The following is a 24,613-nucleotide window of genomic DNA, read 5'->3' as shown; positions in this document are numbered from 1 at the left end:
CTTTGCAGCCTGGTCAATAGATCTGGCTGTCTACTCAGGACTTGCCTCTCCATGTGGAGTCCAGAAAGTTGGCGCCCAGGTTCATTGGACCCTTCAAGGTTCTCAAGAAAGCAAACCTAGAGACTTACACCTTGCAGCTCCCCAAGACCTTCAAGATCAATTCCACTTACCCCACATTTCCAAATTAAATCCTGTAATTACCAATCCATTAGCCCCACCACTATCAGCCCCACTGCAATCCAGGTTTGTCAGTGAGGAACAGGTCTTCACCATAAAAAGAAATTTGGATTCAGGAACTGTTCAGGGTGGACTGGGAACTGGGGTCCTTCATGGACTGGGAAGGATTTGAACCTGAGGAATGGTGCTGGGTTCCTGAAAGGGGCATCTTGGATCTGGCACTCATTCATAACTGCTATCATCACCTCTCTGAGCAGCCCAGGCAGTCAGGAATCGACCTTAGAGGAGGGTGTCCTGTTATGACATGTACCCAACTGTGCCAGCCTCCGGGGTATAGAATATGGAGAGCTGGCACACCTCATTTAAAGTTTCAGGCCCGCCCTGCTAATTGGCGACCATGTTTAGGCACCAGGATTTTAATATTTAAAGAGTACCTGAACTGATGTTCTGTGCTCAATTATCAGCTCAACTTTGGATTCTTGTCTAGCGTCTAATTTTGAACCCTGTCTTCATTTCAGTTTCCTATTATGTCTTGATTTTTGTCTCAGATACTTCAGCACTTTGATCCAAACCATCCACACCTATGTCTCCCGTCACACTCCTGGAGGATGGTGCTGGAGGTCTATTCTGGAATTAAAAGACAATGTACGTGTGTGGGTGGGAAGGAGGAACAGGACTTGCTTTTGCTGCTGTTGTTTGCTGCTTGTTGTGTTCTGTATTGCTTTGCCGAGCATTGTGGAACATGCTATGTTGGCATCGGAATGTATAGCAATACTTGCAGACCATAAGGTGTGTTGGTTGTTAATGCAAACGGTGCATTTCACTGTATGTTTCAATGCACACATGACAAAGGAATCTTGAATCTTGGTCTGTCAACTGCTCTGCCTATGACCACAAAGGGACTGCAGAGAGTTGTAAACACAGTTCAGCACATCATGGAAACTAGTCTTCCCTCTGTGGACTCTGTCCACATTTCTTGCTACCTTGATAAAGCATAATCAAAGACTTCACCCATTCTGTACATTCTCTCTTCTCCTGCCTCCCACCATGAAGAAAATATAAAAGCTTGAAAGCATGTACCAGCAGGTTCAAGGACAGCCTCTATCCCACTGTTAGAAGACTATTGAACAGTTACTTAGTACAATAAGATGGCCTCTTGATTTCCATCTATCTCCTTGTGACCTTGCACCTTATGGTCTGCCTGCACCTTCTCTGTTACTGTCACACTTTATTCTGCACTGTTATTGTTTACCTTGTACTGTCTCAATGCCCTGTTGTAATAAATTGATCTATATGACTGGTATGCAAGGCAAGTTTTTCAATGTACCTTGATAAATGAGACAATAAACCAATTTACCAAGTGTGTTCAAGACCAGGAAAGGGATACTTTGGAAAATAATTTGTTTCCTTAGGTCAGGAGCAAAAGCAACCTATGGAAAACTGGGTCTACTAACCCCTGAGACTACAAACTTCTAACAAGCAAGGAATGACTGCTTAACAAGATAAGTGCTGTGAAATCAGATACAGACTCATAGCCCAAATAATAGCTGACTCATTGATGAATACTAGATCTGCTCAAAATATTTGCATTTAGATGCTGAAATTCTTCCATAGGGCAAACAGAAACGCCTACAAAAGGCGGTGGATACAGCCCAGTCCATCAGATGAAAAAGTCCTCCCTACCACTGAGCCCATCTGCAAGAAGCAATGCCACAAGAAAGCAGTATCCATCATCAAGGATCCCCATCATCTCGGACATGCTCTCTTCTCACATCTGCTATCAGGAAGGACGTCCGTATAAGAGCCCTAAGTTCCACACCACCAGTCCTAGGAACAATTATTACCCTTTAACCATCAGGCTCCTGAACCATCATGGATAACTTCACTCACCACAACACTGAACTGATCACTGAACACACAACCTATGGACTCACTTTCAAGGACTCTACAGCTCATGCTTTCAATATTATTTATTATTAATATCTGCTTTTTGTGTATTTTTAGAGTTTGTCTTCTTTCACACATTGGTTGTTTGCCAGTCTTTCGTTGTGTATAGTTTTTAATTTAGTCTATTGTATTTCTTTGTTCTACTGTGAATGCTTGCAAAAAATCTCAGAGTAGTATATGGTGACATACATATGTTTTGATAATAAGTTTACTTTGAAATTTGAAACATCTATGTGTCACTGAGGATACAACCACCTACTTTTACAGGGTGGTCGTTACTGTTGTAAAACACAAGCTGTTTCACTGGGGCAGAATAGGGCAATAGTTGAGACTGGACTATGTTAGATGGTAGCTACAGATATCCATAAACAAACAGAGGAGTCTAGAGGTACTAATACATAATTCCTGTAAGAGTGTCAGAGGTGCACAGCGTGGTTGGTGCAAAAGGCAATTAGTCAGGGTATTGAGTTCAGTAGTTGAGATTTTATGTCGAGGTTGTATATGACATTGGTGAGGCTGCACTAGGAGTATTGCATGCAATTTCAGTTACCCTATTATAGGAAAGACATTGTTAAGCTGGAAAGAGTCCAAAGCAGGTTATTGAGAATTTTGACCTGGATTTGAGATGCTGAATTATAAAGAGAGGTTGAGTGGTTGGGCGGGCTAGAAATTTATTCCCTGGAATGTAGGAGATGGTGGAGGGGGGGGGGGTGGGGGGAAAGAGACCTTATAAAAGTATTTAAAACCATGAGGGGCATAGATAAGGTGAACACACTGTGATTTTCCCAGAGTCGGGTAATCAAACATTAGAAAGCATAGGTTTAAGATGAGAGGGAAAGGGGGAAAGGACTTAATAGGCCAGTTAGTTTAACATCTGTAGTTGGGAAAATGCTTGAAGCTGTCATCAAAGAAGAAATAGCAAGGCATCTGGAAAGAAATGGATCCATCAGGCAGACATAGTATGGATTCAGCAAACTCAGGCCCTGTTTGACAAACTTACTGGAGTTCTTTATAATGAGTGCAGTGGACAGAGGGAAACAAATGGACAGTATTTGCTTGGATTTCCAGAAGGAGTTCGATAAAGTGCCACATAAAAGACTTATCCATAAGATAAGGATGCATAGAGTTGGTGGTGATGCATTAGCATGGATAGAGGATTAGCTAACTAATAGAAAGCAGAGAGTTGGGATACATGGGTATTTCTCTGGTTGGCAATCAGTGCTAAGTTGTGTGCCATGGGGTCGGTGCTGGGCCCTCAACTGTTCATGATATACATTAAAGTTCTGGAAGAGGGGACCAAGCGTAGTGTATCTAAGTTTGCTGATGACATTAAATTGAGTGGAAAAGCAAATTGTGCAGAAGATGCGGAGAGTCTGCAGAGAGATATAGATAGGTTAAATGAGTGGGCAAGGGTCTGGCAGATGGAGCACAATGTTGGTAAATGCGAGGTCATCCACTTTGGAAGGGGAAATGGAAGATCAGATTATTATTTAAATGGTAAAAGACTGCAGTATGCTGCCATGCGGAGAGACTTGGGAGTACTTGTGCGTGAATCGCAAAAGGTTGGTTTGCAAGTGCAGCAGGCTAACAAGAAGGCAAGTGGAATGTTGGCTTTCATTTCTCAAGGAAATGAATTTAAGAGCAGGAAGGTTATGCTTTAACTGTACAAGGTACTGGTGAGGCTGCATCTGGTGTTCTGTGTGCAGTTCTGGTCTACTTACTTGAGCAAGGATATATTGGCTTTGGAGAAGGTGCAGAGGAGGATAACCAGGTTGATTCCAGAGATGAGGGGGTTAGACTATGAGGAGAGATTGAACCGCCTGGGACTGTAATCACTGAAATTCAGAGTGAGAGGAGATCTTATGGAAACACATACAATTTTGAAAGGGATAAATAAGATAGAGGCAGGAAAGCTGTTTCCACTGGTAGGTGAGACTAGAACTGGGGCTGGGGAGCATAGCCTCAAGAATCAGGGGAGTAAATTTAGGATAGAGATGAGGAGGAATAGCTTTTTCCAAAGAGTGGTGAATCTGTGGAATTCTCTGCCCAATGAAGCAGTGAAGGCTACCTCAGTAAATATACTTAAGACAAGGTTGGATAGATTTTTGCATAGTATGGGAATTAAGGGTTACAGGGAAAAGGCAGGTAGGTGGAGATGAGTCCATGATCAGATCGGGCTCGACTGGCCAGACGGCCTACTCCTGCTCCCATTTCACATGTCCTTATGGACCCTGAGGGGCAACGTTTTCCCCACAGAATATGTTGCATGTATGGAATGTGCTGCTGGGGAAGAGGTTGAGGCAGGCACAATAATAACATCTGAAAGATATTTTGGACAGATACATCAATAGAAAGGTTTAGAGCAATAAAGACCAAATGCAGGCAAATGGGAATATCTTAAATGGCCATCTTGTTTGTTACAGACTAGTTGCCCAAAGGCCTGCATCCATGCTGCATTACTGTATATAGGCAGAGCAATCTTTATAGACCATCTTAAAGGAGAGAGGTGGAGGTTGATGATGTACAGGGAGAGAATTCAGGAGCCCTGGAAAAGGGACAGCTTAAGATGTGGCCACCTCCTGTTGGGGGAGGGAAACAAGGATGTGCAAGAGGGTAAAAGTGGAGAGATGCTGGAGGGTATTGCAGAAGATGGGTAATTCTGTACTCAAGTTGTAATCAGTTTCAGCCACGTATCTTAAAACATGGCATCATACCCCTACCCACATCCTGACAGTTCTTATCTACTAACCAAACGCTGGTTTAAGTTATAGAACTTAACCACAGAAAGACTTATCTGCAGTAAACAGCAGTGACCACAAAAATCCCAGTTATTTACGTCCATGTGTCCTACTTAAAAACAGTGGTCTTGCTTTCATTCTATCACATGGCATCTGCCTGCAATGTTAATTTCTACATTAATCCAGAAAGGAGACCAGAAATGTGTTTTAAAATATTCTTTTCTGCAAGAAAAACATATCACATAATGTCTCTCTATTGTGGTTTCTAAACTCAAATATAGCATACAAAAATCTTTATTTTATTAATGCAGGGAAAATCTAGATTCACTTTTTTTCCCATCCTATCAATTGTTGCAAAGAAATTGGCACACTTATCAAGGAATAGAACAGTACAGTACGGGAATAGGTCCTTTGGACTGCTACGTCAGTGCCGAACAGGGTACCAAATTAAACTAATTCCTTCTGCCTACACATAGCTTGTCCATGCCTCCCCATTCCCTGAATATTCATGTGCCTGCCTAAAAGACACTTAAGCACTGGTATTGCATCTATTTCCAATACCATATCTGGCAGCACGTTCCAGTGTCCTAGCATTCTCTGTGTAAAAAATCTTGCCTTTGACATCTTTCTTAAACTTTTCCCCTTTCACATTAGAGCTATGCACTCTAATATTTGACATTTCTACTTGGGCAAAAAGACTGTCTAACCTGTCTATGTCTTATAGAGTTATATCAGATCACTTCAGCTTCTGACCTTCCAACGGAAAAAAAATCAGTTCCATAATATTGTGCACAAAGCAGCGTTCTGTGATGCATGTTGTGACTTTGAATGGGCCACGAGTTCAGAGCTGTGGATACAGATCTTTATTCAGCACAAGCAGAAAATTCAGGGCAAGTCCCAGTGGAACATCCTCTCAGCACAATTTCTCAGAATTCACTGTACATTAGGGTTTTATATTCTTTAAACTCAGATTAACAGCAGGTAGTTAAATACAGTTTTGATGGTTATAATTATATAGTTTGCTTCCACATCATTTTAAATAAATGAAATTCATTAAAAATATATACAAATTAACACTTTCACCTTTAAGAGTGCCTTTAGATACATCCTTTATATTTTTGCTGATTTATTCAGCCAAGTCAATACAATGCAATCTGGGATTAAGGTCAAAGGATTGTTTATAGATTAATCTTATTACTCCAAGTGGGAAGAAAACAACAAAAATATAGACAGGGACTTCAGTGTGCAGTATTGAATGAGTGGTGTACCATCAGAGGTACAGCCGTTCATTGGAAGTGAGAGCTACATATTGAACTACAATTCTTCAGTAAAAGAGTTCAAGGTAATGGATAGTCACTGTAAAGCTGATTTCTCAGAGCTATATGGCTTTCATTTTACTGTTGGTGCTCTGTCTCTCCAAGGCTGTAGCTGTGTGATTATTCCAGGTAGTCTTGCACTTTCTCTACGATTGTTGGTATCTCTGCCATTGCCCCGTAACCTATATAAAGAACAGAACGTAGCAGTCAGAATCAGACATGGTGAAAATGTAGCTACCTATTGGGATTTTACAATTCACTAATTTGTCATGCTTACCTGACCTAGCCTAAATGAAACAACAGACAGATTACAAAGTGGCCCAGCACCATACTGCACCAGTATTTAGTTGCCCATCTCAGGTTGCCCTTGAGATGGTGGTGGTGAAATGCCTCTTTGAACCACTGCAATCCTTGAGGTATAGCTATATACCAACAATGCTCTTAGGGAAGAAGGTTCAAGGATTTTGACCCAGAGATAGTGAAGGAATGGCAATATAATTCGAAGACAGTATGGTGTGACTTGGTGAGCAATTTCCAGGAGATGGTGTCGCATAGTTTGCTGACCTTGTCCTACTGGCTAGTAGAGGTGGTGGGTTTGGAAGGAGCTACCTAAGGAATTTGGTGAGCTGCTGTTGTGTATCCTGCAGATGGTACAAACCGCGGCTACTGTGCGTCAGTTGTGGAGTGAATGGCTGTGAATAGTGCATCTATCAAGTCGGCTGCTACATTGTGCATGGGCTTAGAGGCATAGAGAACTTGCCCTTTGGCCCATCTAGTGCATGCTGACTATTATTCTGCCACTGACCTGCACCCAAACCAAAGTCCTCCATACCCCTCCCATTCAGGTACTTGTCCAAATTTCTCTTAAATGCTGAAATCGAACCTGCTTTCACCATCTGCTGGCAGTTTATTTCACACTCTCATCACCCTCTGAGTGAAGTTGTTCCCCCTCATGTTCTCCGTAAACATTTCACCGAACCTCAGTGGAAGAAGTCTGCTTGCATTTACCCCTCATAATTTTGTATACCTCTATCAAATGTCCCTTCAGTCTCCTATGCTCTAGGGAATAACGGTGTTTGTTGAGTGTTGTTGAATCTGCACTCACCCAGGCAAGTAGAGGGTGTTCCATCATACTCCTGCCTTGATCCTTGCAGATAGTGGACACACTTTGGGGAGTTAGGAGATGAGTTTCTCGTTGTGGGATTCTGAGTCTGTTGTCATCACATCGTGCAAATGGCTACTTGGATTAACAGGTAATACTAACCCCCAGGGTTTTAGAGTGGATTCAGTGGTGGGAAAGCCATTTAGTGTTAGCAGAAGAGAGAGATCAATTTTCCCTTGTTGGATATTGCCATTGTCCGGAGCAAATATTGCTTGCAGTGACAGACTAAAGCACAAAATGTTGCAATTTATGGTGATAATTCTCCACTATCCTTTTTTTCCAAATGGACAATTAAAAGTTGGCCCTGCCAGTGATACTCACATTTCTGTATTAAAAATTTACAATAAACTTTACATATTGGAAATCCAAATATAACCTCTTCAGACTACCATACCCTTACACTTCTGTCCCCAAACATTCCCAGCCTCCTTGTTCCGCCAATTGCATCTTTATCTATACAGTAGCTCTGTCATTCTACGCCTCCAATGATCACTCTAGTGCTGTCTGTGTACAGTTTATATTTCTCCCCGTGGCCTTCTCCTGTGTTCATATGGTTTCCCAGGAAGCTTTAGTTTACTCTCACAACCCAAACATTTATTGCAAGTTGATCAGCTAACCCCCACACCCCACCCCCCAGTATAAGCAGGTGGTTAGAGGATGGGCATGTGCGAGAGAACAGTGGTGGGAAATGAGAGGGAGAACAGGATTGATGGAAGTGCTCTGAGAGAAGTATAGAACTGACTGACAATATCAAGGCTAGAGAGAAACTCAACCATCATATCAAAGATATGTTGCACTTAGGTGAATCCCATTCATATTAATGACGGTAAAAGATAGTTAACTGTTCTAAGACTCCAGCGTACCACTGGAGTTTAATAAATCCACTGGAAATTCCATAGCTGACTGATTGGCTTTCTACGTTGTAAGGAAATACCTAGGCAGGTCCCAACAAAATCACAGATTCACCAATGAAAGATTTCTGAAATCTAATGAAACAAAGAAAGGATTTCAATAATAGTGGAGTGACATTGTTAACAAAATGGAAAATTAATATTATGCTAAGAAAGGATATTACTTTAAAGAATCCTGCTGCAGAATCTTTACTGATGGAGCTAGGAGGAAGAAAACATTGGTTGGGGGGATATATACAGTGGATTCCAGTTAATTGGGACACACTGGGACCAGTACATTTTGGTTCAATTAAGCAATTACCCCAATTAGCTGAAGTTTCATGGAAATAGTTAAAATGGTCCTAAAAAAAGGCAAACTACCAGTTAACTGAGTAACAAATTATGTATTTAAATAAAAGGCAGAACAAATTAGAACACAGCCAATACTACTATGAAACTGTGCAGTTTATGACTGTAAATCAGTAAGATCAGTACATAAATAGTAGTGATGATGTACAAGATGCCACTTAGTAAGACAGAGATACATGGGATAAGAATACAACTACAATAACTACTGTATGTGTGATTTATATCTACATTTACACCCAGTGGTCACTTTATTAGGTACACCTGTACACATGTCCATTAGTGTAAACATTTAATACTCTGCAGATGCTGGGATCAAAGCAACACTCACAACACGCTGGAGGAACTCAGCAGGTCGGGCAGCATCAGTGGAAGCGATGCATCGACGTTTCGGGCAGGACTGAAGAAAGATGGTGGGGGAGGGTTGGAAGAAAGCTGGTAGGTTAACCTTCTTACAAACCTACCAGCCTTCTTCCAACCCTCCCCCACCTTCTTTCTTCAGTCCTGACGAAGGGTTCTGGCCCGAAACGTCGACTCATCATTTCCACTGATGCTGCCTGACCTGCTGAGTTCCTCCAGTGTGTTGTGAGTGTTGTTAACGTAAACATTTAATCAGTCAATCATGTGGCTGAAACTCAATGTATGAAAGCATACAGACAAGTTCAAAAGGTTCAGTTGTTATTTACACCAAACATCAGAAAGTAGAAGATACATGATCTAAGTGACTTTGAGTGTGGAATGATTGTTGGTGCCAGACAGGATGGTTTGAGCATCTCAGAAACTGCTGGTCTCCTGGGATTTTCATGCAAAATTCTCCATAGTTTACAGAGAATGGTGTGAAAAACAAAAACCACCATTCAGTGAGCGGCATTCTGTGAGTGAAAATGCCTTGTTAATCAGAGAGGTCAGAGGAGAATGCCAGACTAGTTCAAGCTGTCAGGAAGGCGACAGTAACTCAAATAACCATGCTGTACAACAGTGGCGTGCAGAAGAGCATCTCTGAATGCACGACACATTGAGCCTTGAACTGGATGGGCTACAGCAGCAGAAGACCACACTAGGTTCCAAGGTGTACCTAATAAAGTGACATGGAATAACTAGATACAACTACAATACTGTGCAAAAGTCTTAGACTTTTAGACTGTACTATGTATTTTGTCTTTCCAGTTATCAAATAACGCTTAATACTACAGAGCTAATATGAAGCTAAGAACTCTTATTCCTGTTTCCCAACCACCTTCCTATTTTAAGCAACATACAGTGGATGTTTCTGAATTTTTCAAACTTTCACACACTGATGAACAAATACCTTAGACTTTAGAATCACTACCCCAGCTTTGAAAATGATCTTATCTCAGCTTGTTTTTTCACAATACGTGCAGATTCTGTCAGGCACAAAAAACGCGTGTTCTTGCGTTGAAATCATATGCAATATTAATAATAAACTGGTAAAACATATTTCATATTGTGTTTGTCTCTTTTTGGTTTGCCCTCTGAAACTGGATTAGTATTTGTTTCCATGACAACCAAGTTTTATCCAAAGTAACTCTCTAAAAGAGGAATGTAATGACTCCCACCCAATAAAATTATGTTAAATTCCGAGATTTCACAAATGTAATTTAAACATGTGTATCTCATCTCCTTGTTAGTTTATATAGTTTGGACTAAGCAGTGCTTTAAAAAGAAACAGACTAAAAAAAAATCAAATGGAATTAGTTACTACAAGGGTTTCATATCATACAGTATGTGCTTCTGACAAATTTGGCACTTGTAATAGGAATTTAATTCTACAGTTAATAGGCAAAGAAATTTTGTATGACATTGAATGAGAGTTCAATAGATCTATATAATTTACTCATTGACTATGGCAGCACAATTGCCTTTGAGTCAGAAAAACCCATAAATTCAAGTCTTCCTCAAAGTACATTATCTTGGTTAATACTGATGCAAGCTTTGAATTAAGGGCAACACTTTTCAAATTACACAATTTACCACTTGCCTCAACTGGGATTACTGGATACCACACTCCATTTGGAAAACAGTTCTTCCCAGTCTGTGTGGCAAACATCAAGTCAAACTGAGTTTATTGTCAAGTGTACAAGGATGGTCAGGTACAAGTACAATGCAAAACTTGCTTGCAGTAGCATATAGGTACAGAATATAGATTATACAACAGCTGTAAGGTTTGCAGTGGTGTGGATCATGTAAAAGCTTGTTGTTGGTTAAAGCTATACCTGAATGGAATACAAGGTTATTGGCATAATTCTTGGCAGTGTGGAGGAACAGTGGGATCTTGGGGTTCACATCCATAGATCCCTCAAAGTTGCTGCACAGGTTGGAAGGGTGGTTATGAAGGTACGTGTTTAATTGGACTTCATTAGTCAGGAGATTGAGTTCAAGAGCCACAAGGTGATATTTCAGCTCTATAAAACTCCGGTTAGTCCACACTTGGAGTGTTGTAGTTGTGGTCTCCTCATTATAGGAAGTTTGTGGAAACTTTGGAGAGGGTGCAGGGATTTACTAGGATGCTGCATCTTAGAGAACATATCTCATGAGGAGAAGTTGACTGAGTTGGCTTTACTCTTAGAAGTGTAGGAAGATGAGAGGTGACTTGATAGAGGTGTGTAAGATGATAAGAATGAAAGAAAGAACCCCAGAGTGGAAACGGGTAAAATGAAGGGGAATAATTTTAAGGTGACTGAAGGAAAGTACACAGGAGATGTCAGAGTCCAGATTTTCTTTAAACAAAGAAAGTGGTAAGTGCATGGATCCATACTAACAGGGGTGGTGGTAGAGGCGGATACATTAAGGAAATTTAAGAGACTCTTAGATAGGCACATGGATGAAAGAGAAATGGAGGACTAAGTGGGAGGGAAGTGCTAAACTAATCTTAGAGTAGGCTAAAAGATCGGCATGACATCGTATACCCATGGGCCTGTACTGTGCTGTACTGTTCTATGTTCTATTTTCTATAGAAGACATGAAACAGAGAAAACAAACTGTGCAAAAACAAGATACTAGTGCAAAAAAAAAAGCATAAAACCAGGGACAAGTCCATGATAATGCAAGGTGTACCCTTCAATTAGTACCAAGGAACATAATCACATGGCAACTTGAGGGAGCTTGCATTGCACAAGGATCAAAACTGCCTCACTTTGTTTTCCAAATCCTTGTTTTGGTCAATAGCAGGACCATTATATATAACCAGACTGTGGATACCGTACGTCTCAAACTAAACAACAGTGTAGAGGGATCAGAAGTGGAAAGAGTGAACAATTTCAAGTTCCTGGGTGTCGACATCTATGAGGATCTATCCTGGGCCCAATATACTGATGCAGTTACAAAGGGGACATGAGAGTGGCTATATTTCAGTGGGAGTTTGAGGAGATTTGGTATGTCACCAAAGGCTCTTGCAGATTTCTACAGCTGTACTGTGGACAGCATTCTAGTTGGTTGCACCACTGTCTGGTAGGGGTGGGGGGTGCTATTGAACAGGATCAGAATAAGCTGTAAACTCCCAAATATCCAGGACATCTTTAAGAAGTGATGCCTCAAAAAGGCGGCATCCAACATTAAAGATGTCCATCACCCAGGACATGTCATCTTCACATTGCCACCATCAAGCAGGAGGTACAGGAGACTGAAGGCACTCCCAATGATCCAGGAAGCACTTCTTCCTCTCTGCCATCAGATATCCGAATGGATATTGAATCAATGAACACTACCTCACTATATATATGCACACGCACTTTTTTATTATTATGTGTTGCAATGTATTGTGCCACATAACAATAAATGTTATGACTTATGTCGGTAATAGTAAACCTGATTCTGATTCTTCCACAGACATTTAAATACTCCTGAATAATTCAATTTTAGACTTCCCCGAGACTTCAGTTTTAAATTTCCCTGAGACTCTGAAATTGTTTGGGTTGTCTGGGTGTCGGTTACTTTAACTTATGGAGGTTATGCTGTTATCAATATATAACCAGTGATAGAAATAATTGGTGAAGAAAGTTTTAGATTATGTCCATGAGATATCATAAATGTTATCTTCAACTGTGTGTGAAATAACTTTCGATTAACTTAGCAGATGGGCTACCAGTTGGGGAAACTCCCATGATAGCAGACCTGATTAATATTTTTGTAATGATTACTGATTATCTCTGTTCTGTTGTCTCTGGCCCTACTGGCAGCATGCTTAGATCAGAATGCTGTGGGTTCCAGTGCTGTCCTAGAGACTTCAGTGAAGAAATACACACCACCACTTTGGTTCTGTACTAAAGGGATGCTTGCATGATGATATTGACTGTAGGATCATTAAATTGAAAGCTGTTTGTCCTTTTGAGTCTCTTACAAATCTCATTCTGAATGGGGGGGGGGCGGTGAGAGTGTGTAGAAGGTACTCCTACATTCTGGCCATCCTATAAGTAACTTCCAAAATAGTTTAGAGGGGCATTCATTCTCCTGCTGCTTGTGGGATCTTGCCATGCAAACATTTACCACCACATTTACCAACGTGATAGCATAGCGGGACAACACAGTAGAGTAGAGAACAGCCATGATAATGGGGCAGGTGCGGTAGGGTACAACTACCATATTGCTTTACGGTGCCAGTGATTGGCGTTCGATTCCCATCGCTGTCTGTAAGGAGTTTGGAGGTTCTCCCTGGGACGGCCACGTCTCTTCCGGGTGTTCCAGTTTCCTCCCACATTCCAAAGGTGTCTGGGTTAGAAAGGGTTAGTAAGTTGTAGGCATATTAAGTGGATGCTGGAGGCATGGCAACACTTGCGGACTGCGCCCAGCACCTCCTTGCACTGTGTTGGTCATTGATGCAAATGACGGATTTCACTGTATGTTTTGGTGTACATGTGACAAATAAAGCTAATCTTCATAACCTTTATCTTTTACATTTTTCAGATTACAAAGCATTTTGGAAAGCCAAAAGATTCCAAGAAAAGCCAATATGGTTATAACTGCAGTCGAACTTCCTAACGAGATGCATCATGTTTGGCATGGCTACTTACTGCCCAAGACCGTGAGAAATAGCAGTAAATTGATAACACAGTCCAGTTAATCACACAAGTCAACCTCCACTCCATTTTGGTTTACACTTCCTGCTGCCTCAGGAAAGCAGCCAATGTAATCAAGAACTCCTCCCACACCAGTCATTCTCTCTTCTCCCCAGACCCATTAGGCAGAAGATACAAAAGCATATGTACGACCAGATGCAAGGACAGCTTCTATTCTGCTGTTATCAGACTTCTGAAGTGACTTCACATGCATTGGAACAATCTACCAGATCATGCTCGTTGCACTTTATTTACCTACCTGCACTGCACTTCTGTGGTAACAGTAACAGTGATATTATATTTTGCATTCTGTTTTATTTTTACTGACTCTGTGTTTGGGATGATCTGCCTAGATGGTATGCAGACTAAAGTTTTTCACTGTATTACGGTACATTTGACAATAATAAACCAATAACAAACAGCAGAAATAGTTTGCAGTCATGTTGACCTGAAGAAATTAAAAATCAGTGGAAAATATAGCTGTAACAAGCCAAGGATAGTGGATGATTAGACAAAACAAATGTCTTAGTTCTTGCCGAATAGTGGAAGAGGTTTTCTGAATTAACTCTTTCTGGATTGAAGTACTTCAACATACAATAATCTACTAATCCAAGATCATTTCCAAATAAGAAGTAACTTGTGTGATTCTCTTTGCTAAAAGCAGAAGAATCAACATGGGCTTATAAGAGGAGTGGTCTGTGCTTGAGACCTGGAATGGCCTGAGCACAGTGTCTGACTTCAACTGGGTATAATTAGTGGGAAATGGCCTGATTCAGCAAAAATGCAAAGGTGGTGCCACGTGTAGACCTTGGGTCAGGGTCAGTGAAAGGTAGATGCAGCAGGGCCCGATGGATCAGGGCTAACAGAATCCAAGTATAAAGGTGAAGAACTGACAAAGGAAAAGAATAATAATAAAGGTTTTCAGAGGTAGAGCAGCAAGATCTCAAGAGTCTAATAACAGGGAACTGCCTAACAACCAACTATTGCAAGGAAGACCCCTGTGCCTGGGGCAAGCAAAGGAAGGAACACTCAGGAGATCTCCTATTCTGAATGCAGGTGTAAAAAGCCGCTTGGATGAGCACCGGTCCAAACAGAATAACAGAATGTAGGAGTTACATGGATATTTGAATTTGATGTAATGATTTAATGGAAGGAGTTTGAATTAATAAGGATTTGTGTCGACATTCACGTAACCTAAGTTAGCTAACCAAAGTAAGGGTCAACAGTTAGAAAGCAGTCACCCAGCAACATACTTAAATAAAAACATGGCTAACCAAGGCAATGTGAGGTTAAACCAGGGCATTTAGCTCAACCGTTCAGATAATATGTGGACAACAGGAATTCAGCAGATGCTGAAAATTCAAGCAACATACATCAAAGTTGCTGGTGAACGCAGCAGGCCAAGCAGCATCTATAGGAAGAGGTGCAGTCGACGTTTCAGGCTGAGACCCTTCGTCGGGACTGGAATTCCTGATAATATGTGGACTGAGTTCCCACAGAGCAGAAGATGCCTGCAGCCCCTCAGCATATAGCAAATGCATCCCATCGCTTTCCCAACCTTGTACATCAGTAGAGGCTGAACATAGATTGAGCATTTGTAATCCAGGGAGGACCTACGTCATCTTCGACTAACTGGAGTCTGACAACCCACACTCATTCCTCAATTGCACCTTTTTTTTGAGATACAGCGCTGAATAGACCCTTCCAGACCTCGAGCGGCACCTCACAACAAACCCCGATTTAATGCTAGCCTAATCATGGGATAATTTACAATGATCAGTCAGCCTACCAACCAGTACATCTTTGGACTGTGGGAGGAAACCGGAGCACCTGGAGGAAACCCATGCAGTCACGAGGAGAACGTACAAATTCCTTACAGGCAGCAGCCAGAATTGAACCAGCATCGCCTGTACCGTAAAGCATTGTGCTAATCACTACACTACCATGCCACCCCCTTGTACTTGTGCACAAGGAGAACAGCCTAGCACCTGCAACCAAACTGCTCTGAAATTTGAACAAAGAAATGCCATTTTTGTACAGAAATTGAATAATTGGTTACAGATATCGATCCAATAGAAGCTTTATTCATTTCTGAATCCCATCGTTTGCAAATTTAAGTACCAGTCAGGTGTTAACATCCAATTAAATCTACATGCTAAGGATCAATAATACTTGAGAATTAGTAAAATAACTGTCTAATAGTTAGTGGTGCCCTGGAATCCTTCACTAGCATCTTTATCTTGTTTTGGTGTGTTCAGTAACCTTGGTTCCCAGGTTTAAACTGGAAGGCTGTACAAAGGAGAGTTGGGCTTTCAAGGTTGTGCTCAGCCTGGGTGACTGCACTACGTCTGCACACTGTCTCAGTCAGCTTATCAACTTGACTGCTGCATTACTGAGCCTCCAGATATAGAAAAAGCTGTACAAAGTGTCTGCACTCTGTTCTGTTAGCACACCATTTAACCCTTTCCTTGCTGCAACCTCCAAACCTGTATAAAGAAAGACAACAATTGGCCTCTGATTTATAGGGTGGAATGGGAAACAAACTGGAGGATTTTGTATTGCTACCCAGCGATCTGCCACTGGAAGTGCAAGAGAGGATACTAAATGTAGAGACTTGCTTGGTTCATGTTCTCTCTTTGGAAACTATTATCCTACCCTGATCCTTCACTACACATTTCCCTCTCACATTAAAGCCTTGCCTTTTAGTATTTGACATTTCCACCCAGGGAAAAAGACTGACTGGCTACCCTATCAATGCCAATTGAAATTTTTATCCATTTCTATCAGGTCTCCCCTCAGCTTCCAACACTCCAGAGGAAACAACACAAGTGTGGAGACTGAGGGAGGTTTACAAAATTATGAGAGGCATAGATTATCAAGAGTCTTTTTGTTCCTAGGGTTGAAATGTCAACTACAAGAGGACATTGCTTTAAGGTGAGAGGGGAAGTTTAAAAGAGATGTGCAGGATCGGTTTCTTTGAACGAAGGGAGTACAGGTGTCCCCCGCTTTTCGAACGTTCACTGTTATGAAAGACCTACATTAGTTCCCTGTTTTCGCTAACAGAAGGTGTTTTCACTGTTACGAAGAAAGGCAGCATGCGGGAAAAAAAAGCACGCGATAAAAAAGCAGTGCCTGATAAAAGGCAGCGCGCGCCCCGAGCAGCTGCTCTCCCCCGGATTCGGAACGGCATTCTCGGCGGCATTGCTTAAACACGTGCCTGTGAGCAGCCGTTAGCAAGATGAGTTCTAAGGTATCGGAAAAGCCTGAAAGAGCTCGTAAGGGTGTTACACTTAGTGTAAAACTAGACATAATTAAGCGTTTTGATCGTGGTGAACGAAGTAAGGACAAAGTGAGTTTGGCTTGTGGAAGTTGACGAAGATGATGTTGAAGAGGTTTTGGCATCCCATGATCAAGAACTGATAGATGAAGAGCTGATGCAATTGGAAGAGGAAAAGCTAACAATCGAAACTGAATTCAGTAACGAAAGTGAAGTCGTCCAGGAACTGAACGTGAAGCAACTGCGTGAAATTTTCGCTGCAATGATAAAGAATGACTTTAATTTTGAAAGGGTACGTCGGTTTAGGGCATATTTGCAGGATGGTTTGAGCACTTACAAAGAACTGTATGATAGAAAAATGCGCGAGGCTCAGCAGTCAATCAAGCCTTCCACATCAGCTACAGCAGACGATGAACCTCGACTTTCGACATTGAGGCAGGCAGACAAAGAAGAAGATGAGCTGCCTACCCTCATGGAAACAGACGACGATGAGATGACACCTCAATGTCCCACCACCCCAACCCCCAGGCTGCAGACAGATACCGATTCGCGGAGAATGCAGCGGTAGCCGGGAGGCACGCAGCACATCTTTAAGAAAAAAGCTGAAATAAACAAACTAATTAACTAGGTGCCACCCGGCACGTAATTGTTGGCCCAGATCAGAGGCGATTGCCGATTGCGTCGCCACTGGTCTGGGCTGACATTTATGTGCCGGGCGGCACCTAATTAATTAGCATGTTTATTTCGGCTTTTTTCTTACAGATGTGCTGTGTGCCTCCCGGCTACCGCTGTACCCCTGCATTCTTCACAGATCGGTATCGGTCGGCGGCCCGGAGGGTGGGGGCCACTGCACCACACAAACTCCGACGACTCAGCCTAACACACCATCATCAGTGTGCTCGGCAAGCTGTCTTCCCGATTCCCGTAAGTGATACTACACTGTACATACATTATTTCTACTTTATATAGGCTGTGTATTTTTACGTGTTATTTGGTATGATTTGGCAGCTTCATAGCTTAAAGGTTACTGAACAGAGTGTTTTTGCTAACAGTGCTTGCGTGAGATTTTCGCTACAGAGAACAGTACCGGCAATGATTGTGGAAAAGTATTTCTACTTTATATAGGCTGTGTATTTATCATATCATTTCTACTTTTACTATATATTACTGTTATTTTAGGTTTTATGTGTTATTTGGCATGATTTGGTAGGTTATTTTTGGGTCTGTGAACGCTCACAAAATTTTCCCATATAAATAGTAATTGCTTCTTCGCTTTACGACAATCCGGCTTACGAACCGTTTCATAGGAACGCTCTACCTTCGGATGGCGGGGGAAACCTGTATTAGGTGTCTGGAACAAGATGCCAGGGATGGTGGTGGAAGCAGATAGTAGCATTTTTAGAGGCAATTCAACAGGCACGTGAACATTTAGATACAGACCACGTGCAGGCAGATAGGTTTGGTTTAATTTGGGACTAAAATTAATGGTCAGCGCAGACAACTTGGGCTGAAGGGTCTGGTGCTGTGCTGTTCAATCTTCTATTGTGAGACGAATACCATCTGGGCTACGAATGATGAATCTATGCTTCAGAGCATTTGCTGTCTTCTGATCAAGAAGATGACTTAATTTTCTCAACAAATGACAACAATTTTTTTTTACAAGTTCAGCTTTTGTGTTTACTTTGTTCCTTATTTTATATAAGGCAGCCAAGTAAAGACACAAAGTAAAGTTGCTTGAATGACCTTATGTGGGATGGCATTACAATGCAGCTAAATAGAACTAGATCAGATGGGAATCTCGGTCAGTATGGACCAGCTGGGCAGAAGGTCTTGCTTACATGCTGTGAGCCTACGAGAAGCTCACTAGTCATTATGTTTTTAGAGGCATACTACTGCCTTCTGCAGATGACACTTTTGTTTAACCGTGGACTAGTGGTACTTTATTTGTATTGGAGCACTTGCTGATAAAAGTTTACACACACTTTCTGTCAGTCTTTACTAGCTTTAAAAGTTCTTATCAAAGGAGCATAAACATCCATTTTCACACCAGTCCAGATAGCAGGCGCCTTCAGATGATCAACAATCAATTAAACCCTTTAGAAGGGCAAGTTCTATTACAATGTTTTTCAAGATTGGGACGGCATTGCAGCATAGTGGTTAGCACAACACTTCACAGTACCAGTGACCCAGGTTCAGTTCCTAGCACTGCCTGAAAGGAGCCTGTACATTCTTCCGTTGACCACATGGGTTTCCTCAGGTGCTCTTGTTTCCGCCCACAGTCGAAAGACGTACTGGTTAGTGGGCTAATTGGTCATTATCAATTGTCCCAAAGGGGTCCAATACCCTAGCAGGCAGGTTTAATAGAGCTGGTAGGGAGGGTTTAACTAATTTGGCAGGGGATGGGAACCGGAGTGATAGGGCTGAGGAAGGGGGAAACGGAAATGAATCAAAAACAGCGTGCAACAGAGATGATAGAAAGGATAGGCAGGAGATGAGGCATAATCACAGCCAGTGGGATGATTTACAGGACAACAGAGGTATGGTGCAGTTAAAACAGAAAGCAACAAATACTGGACTGGAAATGTTATATTTGAATGCATGCAAAATATAATGGACGATCTTGAAATTCAGCTACAGATTGGCAAGTATGACGTTGTGGCCATCTCTGAAATTTGGCTAAAGGATGGCTGCCATTGGGAGCTGAATGCTCAAGGATAGACGGTGTATCAGAAAGAAAAGTTAGTAGGCAGAGGGGTTGGTATGGCTCTGTGTATAAGAAATAATATTAAATCATTAGAAAGGGATGCCATAGGATCGAAAGGTATAGAGTCTCTATGGGTTAAGTTAAGAAACAGCAAGGGTAAAAGGACTCTAATGGCAGTTGTATACAGGCCTCCAAACAACAGCCAGGATGTGGATTACAAATTACAGCAGCAGATAGAAAAGGCATGTCAGAAGGGCAATGTCATTATAATCGTTGGGGATTTTAACATGAAAGTGGATTGGGAAAACTAGACCAGTACTGGACCTCAAGAGAGAGAATTTGTAGAATGTCTAAGGGATAGCTTTTTAGAACAGCTTGTTGTTGAGCCCACTAGGGGATTGGATGTGCTGGATTGGGTGTTGCGCAATGATCCGGAGGTAATAAGGGAACTTAAGGTTAAGGAACCCTTAGGGAACAGTGATCACAATATGATTAAGTTCACTTTGAAATTTGAGAAGGAGAAACTAAATTCTAATGTGACGGTATTTCAGTGGAGTAAAGGAAATTACAATGACATGAGAGGGAAACTGGCCAAAGTTGACTGGAAAGGGACACTAGCAGGAAGGACAGCAGAGCAGCAATAGCTGCAGTTTCTGTGAAAAACGAGTGAAGCGCAAAAAGATATATTCCAAATAAAAATAAATTTTCAAATGGAAGTAGGATACTACCATGTTTGACAAGTGAAGTCAGAGACAAGGTAAAAGCAAAGGAGAGGGCATACAAGGAAGCCAAAGCTAATCTCCTAATGATTCTTTTAGTTGCTCTCTGTAGGTTTTTAAAAGTTTCCCAGTCCTCTGACTTCCCACTATTTTTTGCTTTGTTGTATGCCCTCTCTTTTGCTTTTACATTAGTTTTGACTTCACTTGTCAGCCACGGTTGTACTATTTTGCCATTTGAGTATTTCTTCATGTTTGGAATTCATCTATACTGCGCCTTTCTCATATTTCCCAGAAACTCATGCCATTGCTGCTCAGCTGTCATCCCTGCCAGCATCTCCTTCCAATTTACTTAGGCCAACTTAGTAAAAGCAAAAGAGAGAACATATAAGGAAGTCAAACCAGTGGGACGATAGAGGATTAGGTAGCTTTTAAAAACTTGCAGAAGGAAACTAAGAAGGTCATTAGGAAGGAAAAGATGAATTATGAAAGGAAGCTGGCGACTAATATCAAAGAAGATACTAAAAGGTTTTTTAAGTATATAAAGGGTTGAGAGGTGACGGTAGATATAGGACCAATACAAAATGACGCTGGAGATATTGTAATGAGAGATGCAGAGATGGCAGAGGAACTGAATGCATATTTTGCATCAGTCTTCACATTGGAAGACATCTGCAGTACACCAGACATTCAAGAGTGTCAGGGAAGTGAAGTATGTGCAGTGAAAATTACAACTGAGAAGGTGCTCAGGAAGCTTAATGGTCTGAGGGTGGATAAAACTCCTGGACCTGATGAAATGCAACCTCAGATTCTGAAGGAAGTAGCTGGAGAGATTGTGGAGGCATTAACAATGATCTTGCAAGAATCAATTGATTCTGGCATTGTACTGGATGACTGGAGAATTGCAAATGTTACTCTGCTATTTAAAAAGGGTGGGAGGCAGCAGAAAGGAAACTATGGACCTGTTAGCCTGACATCGGTGGTTGAGAAGTTGTTGGAATTGATTGATAAGGATGAAATTACAGAGTACTTGGAGGCACATGTCAAGATAGGCCAAAGCCAGCATGGTTTACTGAAAGGAAAATCCTGCCTGACTAAACTACTGCAATTTTTTGAGGAAATTACAAGCAGGGTAGGCAAGGAGATGCAGTAGATGTGGTGTACTTGGATTTTCAGAAGGCCTTTGACAAGGTGCCGCAAATGAGGCTGCTTTGCAAGATAAGAGCCCACGGAATTACAGGGAAGTTACTGGCATGGGTGGACCATTGGCTCATCAGCAGAAAACAGAGAGTGGGAATAAAGGGATCCTATTCTGGCTGGCTGCCAGTTACCAGTGGAGTTCCACAGGGGTTGGTGTTGGGACCATTGCTTTTTACAATGTATGTCAATGATTTGGATGGTGGGATTAATGGATTTGTGGCTCAATTTGCCGATGACACAAAGATAGGTGGAGGAGCGGGTAGTGCTGAGAAAACAGAGAGTCTGCAGAGAGACTTAGATAGTTTAGGGGAATGGGCAAAGAAGTTGCAAATGAAATACAATGTTGGAAAGTGTATGGTCATGCATTTTGGTGGAAGAAATAAACAGGCAGACTATTACTTAGTTGGGGAGAGAACTCAAAATGCAGAGAGACAAAGGGACTTGGGAGTCCTTGTGCAGGATACCTTAAAGGTTAACCTGCAGGTTGAATCGGTGGTACAGAATGTGAACTTAATGTTGGCATTCATTTCTAGAAGTATAGAATATAACAGCAGGGATATGATGTTGAGACTCTATAAAACACTCATGAGACCACTTGAACTATTGTGTGCAGTTTTGGGCTCCTTATTTTAGAAAGGATATACTGATTGGAGAGGGTTCGGAGAGGATTCATGAGAATGATTCCAGGAATGAAAGGGTTACCATATGAGGACCATCTGGCAGCTCTTGGGCTGTATTCCCTAGAGTTCAGAAGAATGAGGGAGGATCTCATAGAAACATTCCAAATGTTAAAAGGCCTGAACAGATTAGATATGGCAAAGTTATTTCCCACGGTAGGGGATTCTAGGGTAAGGGGGCACAACTTCAGGACTGAAGGACGTCCATTTAGAACAGAGATGCAGAGAAATTACTTTAGTCAGAGGGTGGTAAATCTGTGGAATTTGTTGCCACGAACGGCTGTGGAAGACAAGTCATTGGGTGTATTTAAAGCAGAGATAGATAGGTTCTTGATCAGCCAGGGCATCAAAGGGTATGGGGTGAAAGCAGGGGAGTGGGGATGACCGGAAGAATTGGATCAGCCCATGATTGAATGATGGAGCAGACTCAATGGGCCGAATGGCCTACTTCTGCTCCTATATCTTGTGGTCTTATGAGGCTAGGGTTAAATTGGGGGTTGCTGGATGGTGCGCTCAAAGGGACAGAAGAGCAGATTCCACACTGTACCTTGATAAATAAAAAAATAAACAAAAAGATTGGTTAATGTTTTTCCTGTACGCAAGTGTAAGGGGAATGAAATAATTGTTACTCCAGATCAGATGCAGCACAAAAACTACAGGAGATAAAGAATGCAATAATGATTGTTTCAATCACACAATAAATATAACTACATAAGATCATTTATATACAGATTAATTGTGCTTCCATAAAGTGAAATAAGTTGTACATAAGGTACCTAATGGGAAATAGGAAAATAGTGGTGGAATTAGTGGGTGGAGGTGTTGATCAGTCTTGTTACTTGTCGATGACGTGACAGTCAATTAGTGCACAAGTCCCACAATCGCAATGGAGCAAATGGCCATCCACTAATTCAAAGATAGATACCAACTAGGTCACTAGAGAAAGTTCCCATGCTCACTCTTAAAGAAGTGCCTCTGACAGAGCAACCAATATCTCCAATTAATGTCTCATTATATAGTAATGTTAACAGAATATTTATTTTTAGCAATTCTTATTTGTTTTCTAAAATAAAATCAACAGACAGAGCATGTAGGTAGAGGTAGTTGGTGACTTAAATTCTTGACCCAATACAAATTCCTGCCCAGATTTGTTGCTGTTAAAGCATAGCAGCTAGTGGAAAGTGCACTCAGATTATTTGACACAAATGAATGGATGTTCAGTGAGTGCCTTAAATGAACAATGACTCCAACTTCATCTCAAAAGTATCAGCAGATTTTTAAAAAATAATTTCAGTCCTGTTAACCTGGCAATTCAAATTTCAATTCGTACCATTCTACGTGGTTGTATCACTGTCTGCTTTGAAGGCTCCAATGCACAGGATCAGAAAAAAAAAGATGCAGAGGGTTGCAAACTCAGCAAGCTCCATCACGGCCACTGGCCTCCCCACCAACGAGGACATCTTCACAACACAATGCCTCAAAAAGCAGCATCCATCGTTAAGGACCCTCACCACCCAGGATGTGCCCTCTTCTCATTACTACCATCAAGGAGGAGGTAGAAGAACCTGAAGATGCACATACAATGATTTAGGAACATTTTCTTGCCCTCTGCCATCAGATTTCTGAGGGTTCATGAACTTATAAACACCATCTTGCTATTTTGCTCTTTTTGCACTAATTAATTATTTTTAAATATGTATTTCTTCTTGTAGCTTATCTTTTTATGTATTGCACTGAACTGCTGCCGCGAAAGAACAAATTTCACAACATATGTCAGTGATAATAAAGTTAATTTTGATTCTGAAAACAAAATTCCAAAACCAAATAAATTTGCAAAAAGGATCTATAAAAGAAAAGCAGAGCATGAATTAAACTAGTGACTTAAATTTTAATCCATCCTCAGATTAATACATTTGACATAACCTGTTGCATTCCCTTCTAATCTTTGTAAAATTCTCAATAACTTAAAAATATTCAATTAAACTATTGGGCCTGGCTCCTTTCTTCTTATTTACCTGCCAAATATTTATCCTTAAATCAAAATTAACAACAGCATTATAATCATGGAATGCTTTGTGAGAGTGTGCGTGTGGGCGTGCACCCGCAAGAGTTCAACTTCTAAGTTTAAAGTAAATCTATTATAAAAGTATGTATACATTCAGTGACCACTTTATTAGATACACCTGCTCATTAATGCAAATTCCTAATCAGTCAATCATGTGACTGCAACTCAATGTATAAATGCATGCAGACATAGTCAAGAAGTTCAGTTGTTCAGATAGAATATCAGAAGGGGGAAGAAATGTGATCTAAGTGACTTTGACTATGAGATGATTACTTGTGCCAGACAGGGTGGTTTGAGTATCTCAGA

General features: G+C 41.3%; 1 protein-coding gene across 1 annotated transcript in view; it reads right to left on the bottom strand.

The window, feature by feature from the left end:
* Positions 1–5,716: 5,716 nt before the first annotated feature.
* Positions 5,717–24,613, bottom strand: part of ppcdc (phosphopantothenoylcysteine decarboxylase) — an 89,018-nt gene continuing 70,121 nt past the window's right edge. The window contains exon 5 of the mRNA XM_063070224.1: positions 5,717–6,360. Coding sequence (XP_062926294.1) covers positions 6,299–6,360 — 62 coding nt within the window. The 3' untranslated portion in view covers positions 5,717–6,298. The remainder of the gene's footprint in view (positions 6,361–24,613) is intronic.

The sequence above is a fragment of the Mobula hypostoma genome, chromosome 18 (genome assembly GCF_963921235.1).
Source record: "Mobula hypostoma chromosome 18, sMobHyp1.1, whole genome shotgun sequence".
Classification (NCBI taxonomy): domain Eukaryota; kingdom Metazoa; phylum Chordata; class Chondrichthyes; order Myliobatiformes; family Myliobatidae; genus Mobula; species Mobula hypostoma.
This window is presented reverse-complemented; position numbering and strand designations above follow the sequence as displayed.